The following is a 17,712-nucleotide window of genomic DNA, read 5'->3' as shown; positions in this document are numbered from 1 at the left end:
TAAATCCAGGTGATTTACTACCCACATGGAAAACAGAGGGAGGGGGCTTCAGATGTCTGTCCACAATAGATACATAGATCAGATACAGAATGGCTCGAATTGAGCAGTAAAATCGCATTATCACTTTCCGAGGTGTAGCCGCAGTACTTTTTGGTAGCCTGCCAGACGAAGAAAGAGGTTCCAGAAGAAATAAGCAAATTATATTAATTTCTTCTCCTTGAAATACTCCATCGCATCCTACACAACAGGTTAACTCCCTTCTAGCTTGAGTAATGACAGGACAAACAAAATGACCCAGGATGGTATCTATAGTGCAGCTCCTGTGACTCAATAGCAACTTTGAGAAACTTCTCAAGCAGACCCTAAAAAACATAAAAAGATAACAAGGCAGGGAATATTAGGCGGCTATGGAGTATTTTGAGGAAAAGGAATTAACGGTAAATATAATTTGATTGTTTCCTCTTTCATCCTCAGTGGCAGCCTATACAATGGGATGTGCCCGAGTAGTGGGTGTCAAAAGGGTGGGCTCAAAAAACAAACACTTATAAAGCATTACTTTATTTGTAAAAGACTGAGCATCCAGCGACTTAAAATGCAGCAGATCATGCTTGGTGCGACTAGATGACCACCTTGTGGCTTTGCAGAAATCCACCATTGATGTCTGAGCCCTATGCACCCAAGCTACCACTGCTCTCGTGGATAGAGCTTTAAGAGTTCTGGCACCTTATGTCCGTTCCACGTGTATGCCTATACAATGATCTAATTCATTTTGTAAGAGTCTTCTTGGATAGGTCATGTCTTTGACAACGTCCTGTTGTGATTACAAAGTGCTGGTCTGTGCCTTTGTTTTTTCATTCTAGACAAAGACAGAGGATGATCTGACTAGATCCAGTGTATGTAGCTTTATCTCCTTGCCATTAGCTGATTCTGGAAACAGAAATGGAAGTATAATTTCCTAATTGATATGGTAGGTGGAAACTATTTTAGGCAGGAAAGCAGGGTTAACTCTTAATACTACCTTGTCCGTACAGATGTTCAGGAAAGTTCAGTAATTGCAACATCCTGCAGGCAACTGTGAAATATGGATGTTGTCAACAGCGTAGGATTACTATGCCTTTTTCTTTCATAGGTCAATGGGAGGAAAAGAAGGGCACACCAATCATAGCAGAAGATTCCAGCGAACTGACAGAGCATCAATTCCTTGTGCCTCGTAAATGTTGTGATGAGAAGAGAACCGAGCTACCTTTGTGATCTGTGTTCTATTTGAGGAGGACCAAATTTCCAGATCAGTACCTGAAATACCTCCTGGTGTAGAGACCACTAACCAGGATGGATTTGCCGTAGGCTGCAATAATTCGCTCAATGTGATAAATATTGATGAATTCCACAAAATCTGTAATGCACAACTAAATGAACACCTATCGAGGATGCAGTTCAGGAGTATGATATGGAAACCCCCATTATTATGTGATGCGAGACAGAATCTGATAAATGCCATCAGAACTGCTGCAAGACAACAGAATACAAAATCAACGAATTCCTGTAAAACATATTTAAATTGTAAGGTGAGGATTTTAAGACTCCGCCAGTGTAAGGTAACCACTCATTAAAAGAATTAGAAAATCAGGAAAATCATATATATTCAATGATTTTTTTTCTCAATTGTGAAATCAGTATATCAAGAAAACCATGATGGGTTATAAAATGTTTGATTGAGAAGGAACAGGGGGAGGGGCATAGGAATTTAAAAAAAAATGCTAAAATCAACCAAGTTCTTTTATTTTGTTTTAGAGGAAAAAAAAATTTGGTACACTCACATGGCGAACTCTGATATTAGTAGAAATGAAAGGACAGGTGGATACAAAGATCTGCTACCCACCAGTGGTTGTAGTACATACAATCTCTAAAAGTTAATGAAAGGCTAAATTAGGTTGATTATAAAGGTCTAATGTGGAAAAAGGTTCCACAGAGGGACCTTGCCGTCACTAGTAAAATAAATGGGTCAATCTTCAAACATAGTGTGTTTTGGGAAGATAGCATTAGATGAAGAGTATGTACATGTGTGCAATGGAGTTTTTTTTTATGACAAGGGCCATCTATCTGTGTGGAGTTTGTATGTTCTCCCCAAGTTTGCATGGGTTTCCTCTGGGTGCTCTGGTTTCCTCGCACAGTCCAAAAACATGCTGGTAGGTAAATAGCTACTGACAAAATGGACCCTAGCGTGTGTGTGATAAGGAATGTAGATTGTAAGCTCCAATGTGGAAAGGACTGAGATGAATGACTACATATTATCTGTGCAGCACTGTATAACATGTTTGGTGTTATATAAATAATCATATGACTAGACAGGCTACTGCCTCGCACAAGATCATCACACCCATCTTTAGCTTCTGTAACCATTCAGAAGATCTAATTGGCTAAAGGTTGGTGGTGTAACTTTCAAGTATGGAGTCATCTTTATGACTCTTTATAGAAATAAAACTATACAGTGAACCAGAATATTACAAACACAGTTTAATGACAATGGATGTACCTGCAGGATGCAGGCAGCGCGAAGCTGTTCTGGCAGGATCTCTAGTATGTCTGTAAAACACCGTATGAGACCCAGCAGCCAGAAATTCCCTGTGTGAGACTCTTCATCTGTATAGGTAAAAGGATCCACCATGTATATTACAACAGTGGGGGACAAAGTGAGGCCTCCAGCTGGCTCTGCCGCCGTTGGGATGCCAATCTTCTCCCTTTCTGTTGTACTGCAAATGCATAATTGACAAAATAAGTGTTGCATTGTTATTCTACAACGTTCATATGTTCTGGCAAAATATACTTGTATAAAAGAGTCTAGGCTACATCTATTTTTTGTTTGTAGATAATATGGATACAAAAAATTATGACAGCATGAATCATTAATATTTTGATTCAGAATATTAAAATAAAAACAAAAATCAAACTTTCCAAGGAGGTCAAAGTATTGTGATGTTTATGACTAATAAATACCATAAACAAAATGTTCAAGCTCTGTTCACACTTTATTTATGCAATCTTTGTTTACTGGAGGCCAACATGGAATGTTAAAATCATTGACAACACCATTATGACAATATTTGGACATTACAATGCAAACTCAATATCCACTCTGAAGGGAGCTGGTTTAATTTTTTGACAGTGTAGGGGAGGGGGGATTAAAGAAGAGGAGCTGAAATGTTCCTCTTTCAATAAAGGGGCGTATTCAATTGTTCCTCCGGCCGCCGGAAAAACGAGCGCGTTAAAAACTATTACCGTTTATACGGTAATATTGTGTGTAAATACCGTTCATACGGTAATTTACTCGCTGAAATTCAGCGAGTAATTACCGTATAAACGGTAATAGTTTTAACACGCTTGTTTTTCCGGCGGCCGGAGGAACAATTGAATATGCCCCAAAGAGTTCAAAAAAAATAGTTAGGGCTTTTCTAGCCCTTTATGCCTATTTTTCTGAAATGGTTTATTACAAGACACACAAACAATTCACTGAGTGCTGTCAAGCCACGTCTTCAGGTTAACCAGTAATGCTGCAGATCAGCAAATTTCAACTGTGCCAAACAGCTTGTCCCACTATTGCTTAGGAATCAAATAAACAACAAATCAGCATTCAAAACAAAAATGTTTGAACAAGAATTTAAATAACAGAAACAAATTACAATGTTTTCCAAGTCTAATCATCAAATGGGCGGATGAGTTTCAACAGGACAAAAATGGGATGAAACCACTTATTAAGCTATTGAGTAGCTTTGTAACCCATCAATCTTTCTTCCAAAAGGACATACTTTAAACATGCAGTACATGCACCTACCTTTCAGGTGTTTCAAGCTGTGTGGATGGCTGGTTTGACTCCACCTCCACAGCAGGCTGGCTTACTGATGAACGCTCTCCAGAAGGTGAAGGATTCTGCGTTGGACAGGTGCTGAATCCCGTAGGAGCAGAACTGTTCCCAGTAGAGACTGAAGAGGATGAAGATGGCAGTGATGCAAGAGGGGCTGTGCCAGTGCCGTTAGGAGTGGAGTTGAGTGGAAGGCTGGATGGGCAAGGAGGCGCAGCAGAACTCTGTGTGCTTTGAGCACTGGTGGGTTGGCTTTTAGGAGGTAACAATAGGCTGTTGTCCAGTTGTAGGGAGGACAGATAAGGAGCTATACAAAATCCACCAAATATTGGAATTAGTATGGATAAAAGTACTTGTTAAAGGAAAAACATTTTTTATTATTCAAAATCTGTTCACAGAAGACTTCACACCAACCAGAAGAGTCAGCAAACCTCCTGTTTGGACAACGGAGGTTTCTAACATTTTGCCATGTAGTGTTGAGTAATATCTGGGGAAGACTATCGCTTCTTTAAAACATTTGTTTACAATGGGATTTAACTCTTTGGGAACCACTAATATAGATATTCATCCTCATCAGCGTGTTGAATATCTACATCCTTTTGGTGGTCTGCATTCTCCTATGCATTGACCAACTACTTAGTTACTGGATGTTAGATCGTTAGGGGCTGAAATGCTGTAGGTGTCCACTTAGAGATCTCGGTGGTGACCAATGTGACACCACCAAGACCTCTTTCACAAGACCCAGATCAAACTCCCACATTCCCCATTGAGTTTGAGAGCATGTGTTTCCATGCTCCAACATGTATGCACAGCAGACATTACTGAATATCATCAGCATTAAAAAAGGTATTTGAAGCAAAGAGTGATTTAAAGATGCTAAAAGATAAGGGATAAGAATAAAATAGATATCAGAGTTGAATACATATGGCTGTAGAAGTTGGTTGGGGAGTTTGGGCACTCTGTGACTAAGGGGGAGGTAGAAAGGTTATATGCTGGCTGTTTCAGGGGAAAGGAACGCCATCATTTTAAAATATTCAACAAAAGCTTGAGGTGAGATGCGGACTGGATAAGCAGTAATAGAAGGTTTCAACAGAGTTAGAAGGCGTAAATTAAACTTCTAAGTTAGAACTGTTTGGCTAGAGTGCAGAATTATAGAAGAAAAAAAACTATGATTGAGGAAATCTGCTGAAGTGTTATTTTCTCCACAACTTGAGTAGTTGGTGCAAGCACTAAGAAATGTTTAAGAATGTATTATATGGATTAGAAATGTGCCCCATTATTTTTATTTCTACAGTAGGTATGAATGACATTTGGCTGCTGCCCTGATTAAAATGTCCACACAAAGCAAATACACACTGTGACAGGCCTATAAAAATGTCCACTGAGCTCCACTTTGTTGTATTCATACTTTTCTGTGTGTATTGTAAAATGCTTATCTGATCAAAGGCTGGGCTGAGACATCTCCACATATTATGCCAGGGCGGTGTTTGTGATGCTTCTGCGCATTTGCAAAGAATGCATCTTTTTTTTTACCAATAATGTACCAATAGAGAGTCTGAAAATATGTTCATACCCTTATATGTACGTTGATTCTAAGACCCTTTATTTTCAGAATATAGAACTGGAACACAGCTATAGAGACCCTTGCCTCATCACTGAACCTTGATGAAGAAAGGTGCCTATTGTTTTTCCAGCTTTCGTGTGAAAGAGGGGTCCTGGAAACTGACTGTTACTTGAACATATAGTATTTGATTTACTTTTTCTTTTAGGTTATGTTTATTGTAAAAATAAAAGGTAAATTTCACAATAAATCTTGCATTCATAAGTCATTAACCCTTTGAAACCGATAAAACCTCATTCAACCTGAAACACACACAGATGGAATTGACTTGAGTACTGAGGAGTCTGTGTACCCACACTGTTTTAAAGACAATACTTGGCAAAAAACTACTCACCTAAATGTTGCCGACAGGTCTGAGCGTACATCCGCAGCCGAGCATGGTTGTCCAAGTCCTCACTGGGTGTCTCCTCAGTGGATGTTTCAGATGCCAAACAGCCAACCTTCATAATCCCATCACACATCACTTTACAGATCGGCCTGTGTTGGCCAAGTCGGGACATCTGTGGCAAAATATGGGACATGGGTTTTTGCAACACTTGTAGTACAACAATGAATATGAATTCACAATAAGTTATCTATTTTCAGTTTCAGCTAAACATTTGTTGCGTAAAACCCTTCCAGTGCTTTAGACATTGTGGGGCAAATTAAATTCTTTATTTTTTTCCCGCCGCGTTAAAACTATTACCGTTATGGTAATAGTTAGCTGGATTTCAGCTCGCGGCTCAGGGAGCTGCAAGCTGAAATCCAGCGAGAAAACTACCGTAATAACGTTTTTTCCACGCACTATTACTGTAATAACGGTAATTGTGTGCGGAGCGCGAGATTTTCAGCGTTTCCGCCGACAATTGAATATGCCCCTATGTACGGATATAGAAAGTCCCAAGGAGCAGTTAAAAGTAATTGTTGTGCCTGAAGAAAAATATATTTTTATTATTAACGATAAATGTAGAATATTGTTTAAGTATTTGTAAATTGCACCTTTGCTGCAATAGGAGGTTACGTAGAGAAAAGAGAAAACAGCTTCCCTTCCACCTTAGGTGGTACTTTATCTCACCATCTATCCCCTATTGGAACTAATCCAGTTTCAATACTGTCCAAATACTTTAATGGAAGGCTCGGTTTTCATATCAACAAGGTGTGGCTTGTAATAATTCTGGAACACAATTTGCTCACTACTGCATTAATATCGCACCATGCAGGGGCGAACGCAGGATTTAGAAGGGGGGAAAAAAAAAAAAATATTGCGAGAGGGAGCTGCTGCGCATGTGCAGCAGCTCCATTTCGGCGAGTCTGAATTCTACAGCAGCCGCAGCGCTGTCAAGCAGCATCCGCGGCAGTGCTGTATTATACTACAATACAGCACTGCCGCAGACGCTTCTATGACAGCGCCGCGGCTGCTGTACAGTACCGTTGGTTCGCGGAGAGGAGGGGTTTCTGGAGAACCAGAAACCCCCCCTGCGTGCGCCACTGCCATGAGAGAAAGGAACGATGTTGAATGTACCATAAGAGGGATCGCTACAAAACACCAAGGGGTAAATGTATGAAGCTGAGAGTTTCCGACTGGTTTGAAAAGTGAAGTTGTTGCTATAGCAACCAGATTCTAGCTATCATTTTGTAGAATGCACAAAATAAATGATAACTAAACTAATTGGAGATGTTGCCTAGAGCAACCACTTTTAAATCTGCCAGCAACTCGCAACTTAATACATTTACTCCCAAGGGTGCACAGTTTCATTAAAAAAATGTTGCCTCTATGGGATTGGAGATAAAACAAATTAGTTGAGGCTACCCTTTAATCTCTCCATTTTCAGTTTTAAGGCAACAATACATGACATGCCAAGTTACCAGCGCATTTTTAGTTAAATGGGTATGTGAGCGATACATAATGCATACACAAACGTCACAACAGTTTGAAACCATTTACATTTTGAGCTACTAGGTGTATGATCAGTGTCAGCCATTTAAATTGGTGCTGAAAAGGTGTGCATGTGTATGTCTGGGTGTAAAGGAAGACAGAAGTGTATTTGGGAGGGTGTGGGGGTGCAGGGGAACATTTCCATTGCACTCATATTACAGATATTAATAACCAAATGCAAGGAGGGAGCATCTGGGTGTTTCCAAAAGGAGGTTACTAAGCATCTGACTGGCTGTGTTGATGATCTGGACAGGCCAGATTACCTGCCCATCTATCCAGGTGCTCTATTAGGAGGTCCAAAAGGGAGGACCATAGATTCTAAGCGATAGGAATGTTGGTCATTTTGACACTGACGGAAAGAAAAGCCACATATTTTGTGTAGCCTGCTGGGGAACAGGTACCATCTGTAATATAATTTATATGAATTCTCCTTGGCATGAGTGAAAATATGATTTAGAGACCACCGCCTCCGGGGGATTGCTCAGATTGGGCAGACAATCTCAAATTTTGGAGTCAGGGTTTGTTTTGCTGATAACAGAAGAAGATGAAGGATAGAGATCATGCCCTTCACTATGGGTCTATGGTAGCAAAACCATATGAATTGACTAAAGTTGCGAGTGTCATCTGGGCTTGTTAAGGAGGAGATGAAGTGTCTCAGCTTGAGGTATGTAAAGGGATTCTATCTCCGGAAACGCAAGCCTGCAAGTCTCAATTCTGCAAGTCACACAATGAAATACAAAACAACTATCACTGACATCCTTATTAAGGCAGGAATAGTATGGGCTGGGAATTGCTCTAAAGGGAAATATGGCATTAACCCAAATAGTGGTGAGAGGGGAGGCATGCGAGATGTTGCATGCAACAGTCCCAGATCTGATATGTGAAATTAATAACTGCGCAAGGGCTAAGGGAGAGCTGTGCTTATAGGGAACCCCCAGCAGAGAGCGCAGCAAGACCACTTTACCTGCAGAAGGATCCAGCTCAGTCAACCTCAATACATGGATAGGGGCCACTATAAAACTGTCTGGCTAAGGTGGGAAGTCAGGTAAAGGAGTTTTATGTCTGGGAAAAATGGAACATTTTCATTTGCAGATTTTCTTAAATCTGGGAAGCTTAGGACTTTATTTACATTTGTAATCCCCTATTATTAGCAAGAAGTGTAAGTGCTGATTACAATGATTAGCTAGTAAGCAGACCAAGGCTCCTGGTTGCTAGCTACTTGGACACATATCTCCACTATGTTGCCGGGCATTCGCTGCCTTTTATTTTTATCAAACATTTATACAAAAACACACAATAACATTCATCTCTAATCTTACGACATCATTTTTCTGTGCAGGTTGTGATAAGACTATAGGGTTACATTGTGCTATTATATACAGCTTATCACAGGGAGACTGAAATGAATGGAGATATGTTAGAGCCTTTATCTAACATTATCTTAGGAGCTGCAGTGTTATGGTCAGTGCTCAAACACCTGATCTTTGAAGGGATACTGGATTGGGAAAATATGTCCTTTAACCATCATCATTATGAACAACTTTATGGAAAGCTTGAAGTTGTCTCCCATGCCATAATGTGACACACGGCACACCTAACTCTAAAGCAAAGGATATTTTAACCTGCCTCATATATTTGGACTAGTCTGTAAAATGATATGGGATGTACAACACTATAGGCTGCAGCCCATATACTAACAGAGTTTGTCACATACATGTGTAATATCTGCCCTCTCCTGACACAGCCGGTATGCTTACAGTACTATGCAATGGAAGGTAGAAAGGCGCTAGGCATTTGTACAAAAGCCAACAACTCTTCCAGTGTCTGCTGGATGAGGGAGACCTGGCAGATATTTAGAGTAAATGACTTATGAAGAAAAGCTGTAGAGGGAAATTAAAACTTAAGAAAGCAGACAATGTCATTAATGCTTACCTCATATACTGCACTCAGATCACTGAAGAAAGCTTTTGCTCCATCTAACAGTGCTGGATTTTCTGGACACAAAACCAAATATCCCATATCTCGCTGGCCGCCATAAGGCTCTAGAAGCAGACGCTCCCAGAAGGGAAGAGAGAAAGGGGCTATGGTCAGGAAATCCTTGTCATAACCCACCAAGAGGTTGGGTATGGGCAGTGGTTCTGGAGATTCTTCAGATCCTAGCAAAGATGTACATACAATGATTTAGCACTACAATCAGATTTATTATTGAAAGACATTTTGTACTGACAAGTAGTGCCACTGACTTCTTAGTAGCCTACAGATGCTTCACATTCTTGTTTAACACCCAAAACTTGTAGTGAATATTCAGAGAAAGGTCTGAAATTGAGGCATTAGTGTTCCAAGGACTATAAGAAATATCAGAACATAAAACAACATTTATAATGCCCATATTGTTAATGCTATACTATAAGAGTAAGGCCTCCAACCATGGACATGCTAATCAGACGTATTCCAGAATTGGAGATTCTTCTGAGTGATTTTGCATAGTTGATGGTTGGGTTGCCCTATTTTAGGAGGAAAAGAAGAGACTACTTAGATAGACCTCTAACTGCTATTAATAGCCCTGGTCTAACACATGGCTCACTTAACTGGGTCATTCATATGTCAGCATTTAATAAGAGTTATCTTTAAGTGTCTAGTATGATAACTAGCAAAACATAAACATGCATTTGACTGTGGCTGGAAAGAGCATCACCTTTCTTCACATAGATTACATTTCTATTACATAAAGAAGGGTTCATGTCAATTTAGAAGAAATATGTCAACATTAGATTGTTTCCTATTAATTCACATCTGATTACAATGGCCCCATATCAGTACCATAGGATCCACGGCCAGCCATCTTGTGAAACTGCTGCCATGTGAGGGGACCCTGCACATGCTGGATATTCTCCCAGGTCCGTCCTGTCCTTTTCTTTTGGATGGCATCCTGCAGGAATGGCTGAAGGGACAGCAACATGCGCACCACATCCTGAGAGGGGAGCATGCTCACATCAAGCACTGAGGAAAGGGCACAAAAACAGGAAACAATAAGAGCTCCAACAGTGACTACTACAGCTTTGTTGTAAAATAGAGCTAATAAACAGAAAATTAAAAATGAAGGAATATAACCATAAAATTGTAGTGCTTAACTGCATTTAATACATCAGTCTCATCATTTAAAGAGCATATCAACCATCTTCTTAATAGGAAAAGTAAAGCCAAAAAGACAAATGGTACATCTGAAAGCATTACCACGAAATCTGGACCCCTTAGGTAACTTTTCCTCCCAAATACATACAAAATTAACTGTATCTACCTAACATTTCGAGTTATAGCAAAAATGCAAACTTTTGGAACAAAATTGAAAAAACACTAGGTTAAATCAACATTAGCTATCTCAAATTTTTTAGGTGCTTAACAAAGGTATACATTACCACCACAAAAAAAAATCAGCATGGTACTGTTTCATAGTAGGGGGAATAAAAAAATAATGAAGTTGACGTTCGATTACTGTTGTACCGCATACATAATTTACACAAGAAACCATGCTAGATTAAAAACCTTACCCAAAAAGTGAACAAAACTGAGACAATGGGATAACCCTCCTATACAGACATTAAAACTTAACTGAAACTGATGGGAAGGGGATTCCCTTTCAAAATTGAAACTTTCCAAAGAAAGAGAGAGGGAGACAGACAGAACATTTAGTAGTCTTTTAAATAGTGACTGTCATTTTACTATCTACTCAAAAACCACTGGATAACATAGCTGGGACCACTTTACAGAAGAAGAACTTTTGATTCTGAAAACTGAAATTACAAATGCAACCAGTGATTCTGGAACCTCATCAGTCTGCTACCATCATGAAAAAATACTGCTGTTAAACTACAAAGAATTTCAAAAAACATACTGTAATCTTTTCTGGTCTCACAAAAGAGGAGCCAGAAAAAGCTTAAAGAGTTGTGTTACTGACGTGGGCTAAAGAACATGGTGAGTGTGAAATTCATGCTGTTATTAAGCCAAGACAGAAACTCTTCCCAAAATGCAGAATTCAGAAGTCACACTGTAAAGAACAAACATACATAAATATGCCAACAGTAGAAGTTGAATCCCTGATGTAGAGGCAAACTGAACCAGATGAGTTGAATGAATGAAAGTATTACAAAGCTTGGTTGTATACCAGTGAAATTGTATGGGGTAAAGAGAAGGCACCAGGTGGCATATACTAAAAAAGTGAGCGAGCAGGCAAGTACAGCCACTCAAGACAAGCTTACGGAAATATTGTCTCTTTCTAGCACATCAATAGAATCACCCCAGAAAGTAAGCAAATGTTCAGGTTGTGATGATTTAGAGTCTGATATGAATTAAAGCAAAAGTGTAAAGAGGCGCCAGACAAGTAGCAATAAAAATATTAACTTTGGCACCAAACAGCTGGACAATTAAGCAGACTGAAGAATTTAATGTCACAGAATACATGGTAAAACAATAAATCAAGAAAACTTAAAGCAACCCATGGCATACTGGCAGAACATGAAACATATAGAGGTAAAGTCCTTCTTGTATAAATGGTTCATCAGGTACAGCAGTTTTACGAAGAGGATGAACATTCTCGTCCACCCTAAAATCTTATATTTATGGCATTCGCCTCTAGTACAAATGGCAACTAAAATTATTGTTTCAGCCGTGCCCTCTTCCAAATATAAGATCATGTAAAGGGCCCTCACCACCCTTTGTTTTCATGTCTGCAGTTGTCTTATCTACATTGTATGTTCCTGTTTTACTCTTTATCCAGCTCTGTGACCATGCCATGACATATATCAAGATTGTAAACATGTTTCCTTTCTAAGAAACTCAACACAATCATATGAGTAAGCTAGAATTGATCTAAAATCATTGTTACAGATAGATTGAATTATTTTTTTCTTTATCATTTGGCTCCAAAATCATGAGATGTTATTTTCATATAACAGATTGCACAAAATATTGTTTGTAGTGCTCCCCCCTCTACCTCACACACAACACCCCTCCCTGAAAAATTGTCAAAATTTAGTAAGAATTTGTGTGACACAATAACAATTGTATTTCAGTACTGCTTGTACACTAATTCAATCTATTGATGCAACTAACAGACCGGCATCCCCGATACCTTGCACAACACTGGTACTCCACCGAATCATTGTCATGTATTGACGTCACATAGCAGAGAAGGGCCACAGTTTGTTGCAAGGTACAGAAGCCGCAAGGATACTCACAGTGACACTGTCCCTTAAAAGGTACCCAACACTCTTACTGAGGGTGGAGGGGGAGAGGGCTGCTAAAAAAAGTCTGCAGAAATGTTTTATTACAGATGCAAAGTTGCTGCAAAACCAAAACCACAGTTCCTGCTTAACAAAAACTATAGTTGACATCATGTAGTCTGACAAATATTTCCAATGTACTAATTATGGCACGTGGCTCACAGATAAAATTCTCACCATTGTTGTGTGGCCAGAGGTGGAAGGTAGCACTTCTGACCAAACTTTCATCAACTCTTCCCCCTGTTGGATTGTCCACATATTGCCTTCCTTGCTCCAGTGCATTCAAGCATTCGGGCCAAGCATCTGAACTCTCTACTCTCAATTTGTCATAGGTATAGTTGGATCCTTCCAGATGATTTTCTCCCTTGTTACATGACAGGTCCCAAGTTCCTCCAATGTTGGTGAAAGGCCTAGTGCATTGACTCTGCAGAAGCAACAGTAGGCCAGGTGGAGGAGGTTCTTGGCTCCTACGTGCTGCCTCTCTCATGTTTAATCTTCTTTCAACTGCCTGTCCTATGTAAGAGGATCTACCAAAGATATCCATCTCATCCTCTATAAAGAGACCAGAGTGGTAGCCAAGTCGCCGGTTGACAATGGCACTGAAGCCACAAGTGCAGCGGTACTGATCTTCATTTGAGGAGTCTGGGATGTAGATGCCTACATCAGATCCCTTTATGTTTAGATTACAGGCACATATGCAACAGCTATCAAAGTTCCTGTCTTTGAAGATGTTGAGGACAGAGTCAGACAGAAGTAAGGTGACATATAGGCTGTGGGCCTCAGGAGCTGGGTGAGTGCTGGCTGGTTCAACAGAACTTAAAGGCCTTGTTGTTGATGGTGTAGAAGCCGGAGAACATAAGTCTGTGCTGTCATACTTTACTGAGCCTTGGCCACTGGCTCCTCCAGCACCCTTTGGAGTTCTAGGAGTTCTAGGTGTGCGGGGAGTGGGAACAGAAAACCGTGGAGTAGCTGGGGAAGGCAAGACTCCACCAGTTCCGCCATTGCTGGCAGGAGCAGTGCTGCATGGAGCAAGTGGTGTGTTGGTCTGTGGAGTGTTTAGCTGCAGGTAATCTTGATCTGTTAAACTCCCCTCACTTGGCACATTCCTAGAAAGAGGAAAGAAAAACTTAGGATGATACTTAAAAAAAAAAAAACAAACAAAAAATGTACACGTCAAGGCTGAGAGATACAAAGTTGATAAAGTAACTCAACACTAGTAGAGAAATAGAAGCAGCCAGAAGACATCACTATGAAATCTTGTGCATCAAATATACTCACATGTAGCCATCTCTGGTAAAAGAAGTAGCCGGTGGCAAAGGAAGGTGCTGTATCTTTGGGGGAGCAGCCCAAGAGGGGCGATATATGCAGGCGTCTGGTATTTTCAAGGACAACAGGCACTGGCTGGGCAAAGACTTAAGTGGTGCAAACATGGAGGTACCCAGAAAGGGTTGAAAGGAAGGGACCCTATACACATAGGAAAAATCCTGTGGAAAAACAAATTTCATAAATCTAATCTATAATAAAGCAAATCCTTAAAGTACATTTGTGCAGCACATTAGATTTAACTAGTCAGTGTAATTCCATGGGTTGTTTGTTTTTTTTGAGCCAATTGTAAACTTGCATTTCGTACTGCAAGACTTGCTACAGTTTGAGGCCATCAAACAAAACTTCTCAGAGGCATAAGCAGTATGCTCCTGCCAGTTATAGTGATTGTCACCTACACATTAAACAAAGTATTAATGAGAATGTGAAAATGGAAAATGTCCTCTAATCATTTTCCATTGTTATCAGTATGTAACATTTATAGCTATGTAGTATGTTGTATATCTGTAAATAGTTCTCCACGTGATTACACTTATATAATTATATCTACAATTCTTCAAGATAAAATCATTCTGAAACATCACCCTTTAGACTGTGTAAAGGTGAACCATCATTCTATTTTGAAATACTTAAATGCTGTCTCTTCCCTCTCCTCAGCATAGTATACTACTGTAAATGACCAATAGATGCCAGCAAAAAAGGTAGGTGATAAAATTAAATAAAGGTGAAGAAATCCTATATAAAAAAAAAAATGTAGGCAATCCTGGAGTATGCATATGTAATGATTATTATTTCTTTTACATATTATTGACATAGAAAATCCCTGTTTGGCACAGGTTGAACAATAAGTAATTGTAATGTCATACAACATTTGATTTAATAATGAGTAAACATCTGTAAATAGCTGCAACAGATACATACCTTGATTTCTTCAGGCTTAGGACTGCATAGGCCTTCTTCCACTTCCATCTTAAACTCTGTGTGTTGCATGGAGGTCAAATTAACCATTGGACTCTCCATCATACCAAGAGCTGTTGTAGTATCTGAGCCTACGCTATCCTTGTACATCATGATGGGAGAGAAGGCAGGATGTTGCTCCAGTGAAGGTGGGGTGGGAAACATCCTCTGCAGGTCAGCTGTTGCTACAAGAAACATTGCCAAGAATCTTATCAATTTTCAGTCTCTGGGAAGAAAGCAAACTTGAAAACTGGCTGATCACATATACCATACTCCCACTCTTTACATTTAAGAAATTATTTTAAACATTAAGTAAAAAAGCAATTAATTTGTTTTTATCGAATATCAAATACTCTAGATTCTAGACTTTAAGAACAGATGTTACATTTCTAGGGTAAACATTCAGTTAATATTCTCTGCAGAGAAAACAAAGAGGGGGCCATAGCTAGGACCAACTGTTCATTGCTACCCCCTTCAACCTGAAACATTTTAAATTATACTATTGCTTAGCCTTAGCCTGCACTGCACCCCTTAAGACTCATGATGTCCAGTATGAGATGCATGTCTATCCAAGTTCGAGATATTGAGAGATACTGTAATGTGGACCCAGATGGTAGCCGTGATACCCTAATGAAACCTCCAGTTAATCTGACTAAGTTGTACTAATATAGGTGAGAAGGTGGATTAGCTTGGGGACTCTGCATGTTCCTCTCTAATAAGATGTAGTAGGATAAAGGTGTGCAAGTTCTTATTACCACAGGACATACACAAATTTAGGAGTTAATGAGACTGGGGTCCCATATAGCCTTTTGTGAAAAACGTCATCCACCTTCAGATAAATCACAGGAATGACCAGGAAAACCACAAAAACCAGATTAAAACCCTATTTGTCTTCAAAGGGGGTCACATTCAAAATGCAGTTATTGACCAATGGCTAATTGAGCTATTTAGTGAGGATCTCTGCCTTTGCTATTTGTCACCTATCTAACTCCTCCAAGGGACTACACAACATGTCCCACTAAAATGCTGAACTATTACTGTGTAATGCCATCTGGTAACAGAGCAGAGACCATTTAAATACCAAATTTTAGCTATTTCTGTCCTCCCTAATGTTTCAACTCAAGTTCAGAAGCATTGTGCCAAAATCTTTGAAACAGCACAGCAATTAGTACAAAACAAGCATCCATGGAGTTTTCCTCCACCTGGTATCCTTGAAAGGACACCCCTACTTACAAAGCATTTTTTTCCTCTTAGGATGCTCCCTTATTTTTAGAATCGGATGTTTAGCTTCACCTGATCTCTATCAGGACAGGCTCCACTGATGAAGCATATTTGCTGAATTCCTAACTTGGTACTATGTGTTTTCCTGTCTACATTTTTGTGTAAGACCCGGTTTTGGTTCCGTTTTTTTTTATTTTACTTAAAATGTGCTTGTTTAATACTACTGGTTACTGAAAATGTTTTTGTACATGCAACTTTATGCTTGTAACCTTTCATTTGTTGTTATTCCATATCCTAGCAATAAAAACTGAAAATAAAGAATATATTAAAAAATAAAATGCATCCATGCAGAGTGTTGTCACAGAAAGAGGAAACCAATTCTTACACACCTTACTGGAGAAATCGTATCTTTCATAACTAATGGTTCAGATGTGACCCTGTTCCCTTTTCTCAGGAACATGAACCTGAATATTTCATTTTATATGCCCAGTGCTACTGGTGATAGACTCAGATTGCAAAAAAAATATATATTATTTTTATTTTATTACTATAAAGAGTGACTTCCTGGCACAATTGACTTCCTTATTTGATTCAAACTAGATTATGCTACAAATTTTAGGTTAAATTCACCCCATGCCCTGCAATATGCCCATAACTGGCAAACAAAAAAATCAGTTTCCAATTTGGCCACATAGACAGACAGTTAATACAACTGCAGCCATTTGGTGGCAGTTTCAATACATGGTCCAGGTAACGCCAAAGAAAAAAGTGGAATTTTCTTTGATGCAGATTTCTATTTTTGGGTGGTTATCCTTTAATCAAGAAAGATTCACATGGACAGAGCACGATTTAGACAGAAATATTCAGATTTTTGTACTCACCGTAAAATCCCTTTCTCGTAGTCCATTAGGGGACACTGCGATACATAGGGGTATAGTAGGTGGTACCAGGAATTCAGGCACTTAAACAGTTAAGTCTGAGTGTAAGTCCACCCCTGCTATACCCCTCCCATAGGAAGGATATTCAGTTTATGTCTAACAAGGCCCGAAGGAGGTCAACTAGGTTAGCGAACCACAACAACACAGTCTCAACCATACAACATTCTGAGCAAGGGTGGGCATGCAGTGTCCCCCAATGGACTATGAGAAAGGGATTTCACGGTGAGTACAAAAATCCTATTTTCTCATACATTCAAGTGGGGGACACTGCCATACAAAGGGGACCTACCACAGCTGCTCCCTAAGGGAGGGACTGCTCTTACACGGCATAACCTTATGGCCAAATCTGGCATCCGGTGATGTGAAGCTCTCTAACCTATAGAATTTTACAAACGTGCGAACAGATGTCCATGTAGCAGCCCGGCACAGCTGTTCAGCTCAAGCTCCGTGATGCGCCACCCAGGAAGCCCCCGCAGCTCTAGTGGAATGAGCTGACAAACCTCCCAGCAACGGCCTATCTGACCTCAAGTAAGCCAGCTTGATGGTGGAAGTAATCCACCGAGCTAAAGCCTTAGAAGCAGGCCAACCTCATTTCTTTGCAT

The 17,712-nt window shown here is 39.7% G+C and overlaps 1 protein-coding gene across 2 annotated transcripts in view; it reads right to left on the bottom strand.

The window, feature by feature from the left end:
* MED13L (mediator complex subunit 13L) overlaps nucleotides 1-17,712 on the bottom strand; it is a 144,342-nt gene that overhangs the window by 38,200 nt on the left and 88,430 nt on the right. For both annotated transcript variants that reach the window (XM_075213842.1, XM_075213848.1), the window contains 8 exons: nucleotides 14,916-15,136; nucleotides 13,950-14,155; nucleotides 12,849-13,777; nucleotides 10,213-10,392; nucleotides 9,325-9,548; nucleotides 5,812-5,977; nucleotides 3,830-4,163; nucleotides 2,534-2,750 (listed from right to left, as the gene is read on the bottom strand). In XM_075213842.1, the coding sequence (XP_075069943.1) occupies nucleotides 2,534-2,750; nucleotides 3,830-4,163; nucleotides 5,812-5,977; nucleotides 9,325-9,548; nucleotides 10,213-10,392; nucleotides 12,849-13,777; nucleotides 13,950-14,155; nucleotides 14,916-15,136 (2,477 nt within the window). The remainder of the gene's footprint in view (nucleotides 1-2,533; nucleotides 2,751-3,829; nucleotides 4,164-5,811; nucleotides 5,978-9,324; nucleotides 9,549-10,212; nucleotides 10,393-12,848; nucleotides 13,778-13,949; nucleotides 14,156-14,915; nucleotides 15,137-17,712) is intronic.

Source organism: Mixophyes fleayi, chromosome 1, assembly GCF_038048845.1.
Source record: "Mixophyes fleayi isolate aMixFle1 chromosome 1, aMixFle1.hap1, whole genome shotgun sequence".
NCBI classification, from domain to species: domain Eukaryota; kingdom Metazoa; phylum Chordata; class Amphibia; order Anura; family Limnodynastidae; genus Mixophyes; species Mixophyes fleayi.
This window is presented reverse-complemented; position numbering and strand designations above follow the sequence as displayed.